Source organism: Geospiza fortis, unplaced genomic scaffold (genome assembly GCF_000277835.1).
Source record: "Geospiza fortis unplaced genomic scaffold, GeoFor_1.0 scaffold488, whole genome shotgun sequence".
Classification (NCBI taxonomy): domain Eukaryota; kingdom Metazoa; phylum Chordata; class Aves; order Passeriformes; family Thraupidae; genus Geospiza; species Geospiza fortis.
This window is the reverse complement of record NW_005054365.1, coordinates 3,008,436-3,018,109: the sequence shown is the minus strand read 5'-3', so window position 1 is coordinate 3,018,109 and position 9,674 is coordinate 3,008,436. Positions and strand designations below refer to the sequence as shown.

Sequence of the window (9,674 nt, the reverse complement as noted above, 5' to 3'; positions counted from 1 at the left end):
GGGTCACCCCAAAGCTTCAGCTGCACAGAAGCACAACAGATTCCCATTTTTTCTAATGAAAAAAAGATTTCAGGGGCCTTTCGAGAAGAAGGAATTGATTAACTCTTGTGCTTTTACTCCATCCTCTCCAGGACATAGGGTTGTTCTTCTCTCTGCCATCCTTTCCTGTTCTTGGCCACAGACAAAGACAAAGACAACCAAAAGAGCCATGAGTTACCAGCCAGCATCTGTGCACACCCAAGGATTTGCTTTTGCTAAGCTGCTCAGCCTGACCTGTCTTTTGAATCCAACAAGATGTTGGATCAATGTGATTTCAATGGTGCTAACTTCTTAAGACTTCCCCAAAAACCCTTTCCTGGTCATTAGGAAAACTGTTCCCTTCCTCAATTGTCAGAGAACCATTTCAGTACTGTTAACCAGAAGATCAAGAAGTAGGTACAACCCCACCTGTCCTATTGCAATTCCATATATTTCAATTTCATATATTCCCTGTAAAGCCTATCTGAACACGCAATGTTTTTTATTATTCCTAAAGGCTGGGGCAAGCCACTGCCCGTGTATTTCCATGCATTTCCAGGCCAAACAATTTGGCCATCTGGACTCTCCATCTCAAACACATCACACCAGGAGGCCACGGGAATTGGAGGAACCTTGGGCAACACAAGGTCAGCTTGTAATGCTTAAAAAATAAGGGGTTTGGGAACTTTTTGAAAAACAAGGGGCCAAACTCAGACCCCACCTGCCCAAGGAGATCACATCCCACACAGCTTGTGCTGTGTTAGCAGGGAGGCACTGGGCTGGAGAGGTTTGAGGAGAGGACTTGAGAAATGGGTCTGCTGTGCCCCACATTCCACAGTATCTCTCTTCTTCCAGCAGAGGTTGTGCCACCACCCAGAAAAATTCTGTCCTTCCCTAGAGGCAGTTACCCTTGGAAGGTCAAACTAAGATCCCAGCAAGCAGTGATGCCCTCCACCACCCACATCAGGAGGTGGCAGTCACACCTCCTGGCTCTAAGCCAACAGAGAGGACCCTGCCTGCAGGATTTCTGCCAGGAGAGGTGGGGAGTGATACCTCTACAGCTCTCATCATAAGCTCTTTGCAGGAAGGGCCCCACCACCTCCTCTAGGCTTTTACAGCACTGAGTGCAATCAAACCCTCCAGCAGATGTGGCTCTGATGTTGACTGCTGTGATGGAAAATGTGCCCAATTTTTTAATGACATCTAATTCACTCTTCACGCCTATCTTATGCAACAAATGAAGCATGCATCCATGGAAAATCATAGGATTCCAAAATGATCTGGCTTGGAAGGGACCTTGAAGACCATTCAGCTATAGAAGCAGGGACATCTTCCACTAGGCCAGGTTACTCAGAGCCCCATCCAACCTGGCCTTGAACACCCTGAAGAATAAGGCACCCACAGAAATGGTAAAGAACGGCTGGGGAACATAAAAACATAGCACATATGCAAGGAGAGAGCTGTGGGTCACTCCCTTGGGGTAGCTTCTCCTGAAGGGAGCCAAAGGTGTGTGGCAGAGACCTCAGGGGAGGTGAGCCGTGCTCCTCCACAACACAGGGACAGCATTTCCCAAGGAAAGGTGACGGGAAGGAAGCAGGGACAGGCGCTATTTATAGCAGGGCCGGACATCAGCCTTGTTCTGCATGTGAAACAAAAGGTGCTTCACTAGCCCAACACTGTCCCCATCTGAATGTCACTGCCAGGGAGGCCAGAGAAGCCCACACACACTCTGGGAGGGAAGCAGTGCCATTTGCAAGATCAGCTGGGACAAAAAGGACAGATTTCTGGGTACCATTCTGCTTTATTGGCTTTTTCTGTAATAGCTGTGTTATATAAAGGTCCAACCAACCCAAAGGTCACCTACGACCAGGCAAGGCCAGCTGAACCTGTGCATTGAGCAGAGATCAGACTGGGGGTTGACCCAAGCTGGATGGCCATTTGTGAGGGTGACTCCTGCACCTGGCAGGAGGATGCCCAGCATGGTCACCAGGGATTTGTCAGCCTTGGATGAGGCAAGTGCTGGGCAGGAAGAACCCCTGCACCCCATACAGGCATCACTGTGGGGCCCAGGGTGCTGCCTCAGCACCCCCCAGCTCCAGGAGAAGAGGAAAAGCTGCCCCATGAAAACCAGACCCAGTGTGCCCAGGACTCTGGGGCCACACCTGCCTCTAACCAACCTAGCAGGACAACCTCTTGTCTTGCAAATCCACTGCATGCCAGCCCTACTTTCATCTTTGGCTGCTACCAATTCCTTTCTAGGAAACCAGACCTTCCTCCCCTGGGTCCAGGCATCCAGAGCTGCTTCCCAGCCCTTCCCACCCCACGCATCACCAAATGGCCCTGCTAGGCTTCTTCTAAGCCTCACTGCCTCTGATGTCCCATCCACACTCTTGCAATTTTGTCTCTCTCCATATCCAGATGAGGTTTTAAACAAAAATCCCACTATTCCTGACTGTTTTGCCTAACATAAAACCTCACCCTGAGGAATTTTTATATCACCTGTGTGTCTCCACCAGCTCTGGAGTGGAGCTTTTCTGCCCCAGAGTGATGCCTGGGACATTAAGGTAATAGCACTGCAATAAAGTGTAAACAGCTTTGTAGTCTGTGTTCTGATAAAATCTGTTTTTTTCCTATTCCCTTTCCCCCCCTATTCCTGCCCTTTTCTTCCCCTACTTCTGTCATGCTTTCCGCATAAAATAAACATTCTGAGAGCTAACTCACTGCTAGAAATCAATTTTAAGGAGCAAGTGCTCTCTTGGAGCAACTCAAGTGGCACTAAAAGGACTAAACCTCCCCTCCTAGTCCCAAATGCACAACAGAGACAAGAGATGCTGAAAACCTCCAGCAGCAAAACAAATGGCATGGGGAGGGAGAGGTGAAGGAAGGGGATGGGAAGCATGCCTTTTCCTTTTAAATAATTACTTAAAAACTGCTTTTTCACTCAAGCTCCTTGTACTCAGGCTGCTCAGCTTTTTGAAATTGAAATAAATGTGGTTTTCTGGCTAAGGTTTGATAGCACTGTGGAGGACCTGGGCTGAAGTGCATACCCTCTGCTCTTTCCACTTTATTTCATTTGTGACTGCTTAGGGCTGAAATGACCCCATGTCTTCTCTGGAATGATGCTGGATCAATTGGATTTTAAAGCTTTTTTCTCTTCCCCTAGGATATTATCCCAGTGCTATTGGCCAGGGCTGTATCTGACCCCATGATCTTCCAAGCCCAGCCCAAGGCAGTTTCTTTTGCTATCTCTCCTTGCCATCTGTGCAGGAGGCAGGGATGCCCTGGAGGACTGAATGCTTCTGTCTGCTGATGGTTTATCTGAAGGGACCAGACAGAAAAAAGGAACAGAAATGCACATCTGTCTGTTCCCTCCCATCCTTCCAACTGGCAAGATTTTTGGATGAGAGGGAAGAACCAACACACAGCTCCATGGTTCATCACAGCCTTGGGCATGGGGCTTCAGGCAGAAGACCTCTTGGCCCTGAGGGTCTCCTCTCCCAAAGCATCAAGCACTCTTTGTATGTCAGAAGAAAGCCAGAGATGGGAAAAGAACTCCCTAAACTCCACTGCGGTTCATCAGAGGAGCTCAGCCCAATGCTCCAGTTAAGCCCACCTAGCTCAGTCTTGCAACACAGCAGACTTGGTTATAACCATGTTTTGAAGATCACAGGGCTGCAACCCAGCTGAAATATGACCTTTTCCCACCACCTCAAATAACAAGACTAGACTGGCTTTTTGAATTGTGTACAGCTAAAAAGGAGGGAGTCCCCAAAAGGAGAGGAAACAGAGTTTGCTGCTGACAAACCACCCTGCCCACAGAAGAATGTTTCTAGGTTGCCTGAGAAAACTGTTTTTAGCTCCTTTTTTTGGTCCCTCAGTGAAGTTTAGGAAAATCAAACCATGCAGAGTTAACTACATCCTAGCTGCTCATGAGACAAGAAGTGATGGCAAGATTTGAGGACACACTCTAAGGTGTCTGCAGGACTTCACCAAAAATGCCGTCTGTGACAACTCAGGCACAGATTACAGTTTATTCCAGGGGAAAGCACTGGATACTTTTTCTCCTGTTCAATCATTTTTGACTGAACAGGAGAAAAAGTCGTGGTTTTAGAACTGCTTTATTGCCCTGGGCGTGTTGTCTCAGCTGGAGCAGAACAAGTCAGCAGAAATAAAGCTGCATGTACAACTAACTCCCTTATTCCTCACTTCTTTTCACATTTAACCATAGTCACGATTCCCACCAAGGACTTTAGATTCCCTCATATAATTGAATATGCATTTTACACAATTAAATATCCAATTGACTCGATTAAATTAACTCAATGGATTGAAATCACCAATGCCACAGGAATTTGGCTGCCTGCAAAGCACATCCCCTCCCTCCCACGGACACCTGAGGCTGGCTGTGACCCCCTCTGAACCAAACCATACCCATTTTCCAGGCAGCCCTGAAACTCAGCAAATTTTCACTTTTAATAGAAAAAGAGGAAGCAAATCCCAAGGACTCGAGCTTTTACAGAAAACAGATTGCCAGCTGTCTCTTTGAGTACAAGTGGGGGGATCTGGCTATGCAGGAATAAATTCAAGGGGAAGAGAAGGTGCTTAAGGCACTCCTGGATCAATGCAGGACACATCCCAAAATATTTTCAGGATGTTAGTGCTGAAATAAGAGTTTATGCATTAACACTGCTGAACAGCAGCATTGTCCAAAGACTCACCACTAGGTGGTTGAGGAAGATGTGCAACAAAGAAAAGATTTAAAAAAAAACCCCAAACACTGAAGAGGTTTCACCTACCTCCGGTCGTTTCTCCTCCTTCTGAACAGTTTTTTGGTGTGTGCGATTTCAGCTTCATGAGGCAACGGATGGTAACCCTGTAAAACAGAGGGAAAAGCAGCCATCAGCTCCAGGAGGCACCAGCATGGAAGGGGTGAGAGTGAGACAGAGCTGGATACCCAGCATGTGAGCCTGGTAAAAGAAACAGCTCCCCCAAACATCCTTACAACATCCCAGACCCCACAAAAGCAGGTCTGAAAATCCACAGATGTGTTGCACCTCTCAGGGCTGTGGCAAGGAGCAGGGAATGAAGTTATCTGCAATTTCTGTATAGAAGAAACCACACAGGGCAAATGACTGGATCACATCTGCATAAATCCCATACACACGATGGACAAAGAATTCACCCACTTCACACATGACACACTAAACCATCCAATTTCCCTGGGCTGCTTCCTTTGTGTATTTATCCAAAACCCAGCTGAAAAAATGTCTGTAAAGGAAGATGCTCAGCATCATTCTGAGGATACCTGGGGAATCCAGTAGGAGCCACAGCTGGTAGGTCTGCTGGGCTGTGCCCTCACCCCAGTAGGAAGGGAACAGCCAAGTCAGAAGCACCTCACTGAGCCTGCCCACCATGAATGAGTCAGTCTATGCCACCCCTGCAGCAAGGACATCTTGCATGAAACAACTGAGGTGACAAGGATGATCATGAACCCAAGCCCAAGATGAAGGAGGGCAGATTTAGATGACATTAAAGGCAGAAATTTTTTACTAGTAATTAGGGGAAGTCTTTACTGTGAGGGTGCTGAGGCCCTGGCACAGAGTGCCCAGAGCAGCTGTGGCTGCCCCTGGATCCCTGGAAGTGTCCAAAGACAGGATGGACAGGGCTTGGAGCCACCTGGGCTACCAGAAGATGTCCCTGCCCATGCCAGGGGGGTTGGAATGAGATGACCTTAAAGCCCCTTCCAACCCAAACCAATCTAGGATTCTATGATTCCAAGACAAGGCAGTGGCAGAGCTTTGTGTTACTCCAGCTGCTGCCTTTCCAGTGCCCTCTTTCCACTGAAGGTGCCGACTCTGACGTGGTCTGTTCATCTGATAAGGGGGCTGCTCTATTTACTATCCTACTATGGGCATGATGAGGCTTTGTTAATGCTCACACAGAGCTCTGAAGTTCCTGGATGAAAGGCCCTACGTAAGTACAAAGTATTATTTATTTTCCAGGGACCACAGAGCTGTCATAACTATAATGAATTTTATTTATGCAGTATTGTCCTTCCCCAGCTGGCAATAAAAGCCCTGTAAAAGTTGCTCCTTTTATTTCCATCACCATCTATCTCGGACTGGAGCTCCAGCCACTGCTGGGAATCACCACGTGCAAGGGGCCAGGAGGGAGCAGCCTGGGCAAGGGCAAGGGCTGGGTGGGGATGTGCCTCATCCAGCAGCAGCTTTGTGACATTGGCATGACAACATAACACACTGACTACAGAAAACAGTCCCTCTCTCTTTGTGCAATGAACCTTTGGAAATGGCAGTTGATTTCAGTAGCAGTTACTGAGATAATAGTATTTTGAGTTTCTCCAGGGTAAGATGTAATGGAGGAGAAAGGTTCCTGGGGATGATGAATTTAGGCCAGAGAAGGCACCACCAAGCTGAGGACAGACAGGGTTTATTGTGCCCATCCATCCTGAGCACTGCAAAAAGCCTGGAGGAGCTGCTGCTGCAGCAACCCCACAGCTCCCACGGCAGCTGGAGCCTTCCCATTCTCTCCTCCAGGCTTCAAGCCATAAGGAACTCACTGAGCCAAAATATAAAGCTATTAGGAAAGGTCCAAAGGAGAGCTACAATGATGGTGAGGGGTCTTGGAGGGGCCACATAAAAAAGTGTCTGAGGGCACTGTGCTTGTTCAGCCTCAAGAGGAGACTGAGGCCAGACCTCACTGGGGTCTGCAGCTCCTCCCGAGGCACAGCTCTGATCTCTGCTCCCTGTGACAGGGACAGGACCCAGGAAACAGCTGGAGCTCTGCCAGGGGGGTTTAGTTTGGATATCAGGGAAAGGTTCTCCCTCAGAGGGTGCTGGCACTGCCCAGGCTCCCCAGGGATGGGCACAGCCCCGAGGCTGCCAGAGCTCCAGGAGCCTTTGGACAGCACTGCCAGGGATGCACAGGGTGGGATTGTTGGAGGTCTGTGCAGGGCAGGAACTGGGCTGGGTGATCCTGGTGAGTGGCTTCTAACTCAGAATATCCTAGAATTCCATGATTCTGTAGTAGCTTAGAATCACAGAATCCCACAACAGCTCAGGTTGGAAAGAACCTTAAAGTTCATCCAGCTCCAACCCACCTGCCACTGGCAGGGACCTTCCACCAGACCAGGGTGCTCATTCTGAAACTGCTTCACTGCTGAGGGCTGTGGTTTCAGTGTTCCTCATCACTCACTTTCCCAATCACTTATTTTCACTGAAGGCATAGGAGGAGCTTGATATCTCTGAGATTTCTGTTCCTTTGAAAAAATTACTTGAAATTGGCCAACAGATACCAAACTGAATGAGGAAAGGAGGGGAAGAAGGAGACACACACAGTCCAACCCCACCAGCACAGCTAGTTTAGGAAATGAGGCTAAAAATAGCACAATAATTAGTGAGGCTGTTCCTAAATGTTGTACTACCACAGCAGGCTAACGCTCGGGGTGTTTTTAAGAATTTAAGCTGCATTGCAGACACATGTGCAAATACAATTACCTCAGAAAAATGAAACTATCTCCACTCCACACAAGGACCAATTTCCTCTAGTGAAGACCTAATTAAAGCCTTAGGAGGTGCCTTTCTGCTCTTTCCAACTAGAAACCACACATACAGTGGTGCATTACTGCATGTCATCCTTGCAAAGAAGCCCTGTGATTCCACGGACCTCTACCCACCAGCAGCTGACGTCAACGGGATGAGAGATGAATTAATTACATGGGAATAAGTTCCTCATCCAAGGAGCACTCCTGGAGACTGACTGTGCTTGAATAAAGGAGAACTTCGTGTCCCCATTTACGAAAATCAAACATCTCCTTTCTCCAGCTGAGCAGTTCCCTTCCCCAGTCCTCGTCGTGAGACAATGTTTTGGAAAAAAACAGTCACTGATCCCTACTCTTGTCTATTTTGGTGCCTAAACAAAGCTAAATTTGGAAGGGAGAAAAGTTGACTCTTTTTTTTTTTTCTTTTTTTTTTTTTGTGCAGCGAGCTGATGCAAAAGGAAATATCAGCAAATTGCAAGTAGGGCGGAGTGGCTGGAGAAGACCAAAGGTGATGGGTGGGTGGGGATAGAATCCCAAGGGCACGGTGAGAGCTTTGATAACACAGCCCTTGTCTCGAGGCTGCTGCCCACCATGGGTCATGCAGCACAGCCATGGAAGTGCCTTGAGCAGAGCCAGCTCACTGAGGACAATGTGAACCTGAAACGCAGCTCTTCCATCTTTCAGCAGACACACTCCTCCTGAAGTCAAAATCCCTGAACAGAGCCAAAGGAAAATGTCTCTCAAGGCAGAAGACCACGCTCTGCTCTGCAGTGGGTCTACAAGAGGAATGGGGTTTTCTCCTGCTTTGGCCAGAAACACCATCATGCTCAGATGCCCATGGTTTTCACAGGCAGGTTTGCAACTTCTCAGTGGGCAGCAAAATCACATTTGGTCTCTTTTTTACACAGGTTTTATCTTGATATTTATTCACAGCTGGCTGGAGAAGGTAACAAGCCAGCATTTCAGTGCTGCTGGTTCTGAAAGCAACGGGTGTGGGAAAAGCAAAGCACAAGCAGCCCATGGTAACTGAAAGAATTGCTAATTTTCAGTTTTGGAGCTAAACACTCTGTGGTTTGCATGGTGGGAAGCTTGGAGCAGAACCTGAGACGCCCGTGGGACTTCTAATGCACATATGCTCCAATTTAAATCATAAACATACATGCTCCAACAAGAAGGGCCAAAAGCTCTGGAAAAGAAGGGCTGTTCAGGAATGGTCTGCCCTCTGAGCCAGTCCCCAAGAGATCAGCTGTGTTGTGTGTGATGTGCATACATGTTTTCAGATTTTTTGAGGAAAACAACTCTTGGAGAAGGTGATGTCCAGCAAGCTCAGCTGACTGTGGTATGGCCAGCTAGGGAAATCTATCATCTACTGGAATTGCTGCAAACAGAGGACACAGGCAGCAGGTTTGAAGGCCATGTGCTCTCTTTTTGTGCTTTACCTTCCTTTAGGAGGGTGTCTGTCCAACCTTCATCCCCATCCACCTGCCTGTGGGAATACCAAAAGCTGCTCCCCAGGCACATTTACATCAAAGCTCAATGAAAGAACAAATAAAACGCTTTCAAGACCTCACTGGCATTCTACAGCAACCCAAGAGCCTCCACTTCCTTCCCCACTGATACCTGCCCCACCCCAGCAACATCCCTGTGCTGATCCCACTCCATCCCACACTCCAGCCCAGCAGCATGTGGGATACTGGCTTGGGAAGGACACGAGGAAGAGGGGCAGGAACAGAGCAGGGAAAGTGTTGGGTTTAGTGCTACCCTCCTACAAAAATGACTTTCCTATGATTTTCCTTATGCCTCCTTTGCAGCAGGATCATCTCAAGAAGCTGGAGGAGGGCACCAGCTTTGCCTTTTCTGTGGGGGATGGCAAATAAGTAGAATCTTAGAATGATGTGAGTTGAAAGGCACCTTAAAGACCATCTAGTTCCACCCCTCTGCGAGGAATGGGGCAGCCACAACTTCTATGGGCAGTTCTTCTTCTATGGGCACCCTGGGCCAGGGCCTGCCCCCCCTCCCAGCCAGCAATTCCTAATTCCCAAGATCCCAAAATCTGTCCCTGCCCTCTGGCCCTGGGAAGCCATTGCCTGGCTGCTGT

General features: G+C 48.2%; 1 protein-coding gene across 1 annotated transcript in view; it reads right to left on the bottom strand.

Moving 5' to 3' along the window:
• Window positions 1-9,674, bottom strand: part of CTIF (cap binding complex dependent translation initiation factor) — a 146,915-nt gene that overhangs the window by 63,356 nt on the left and 73,885 nt on the right. The window contains exon 8 of the mRNA XM_031059640.1: window positions 4,815-4,891. Within this exon, the coding sequence (XP_030915500.1) occupies window positions 4,815-4,891 (77 nt within the window). The remainder of the gene's footprint in view (window positions 1-4,814; window positions 4,892-9,674) is intronic.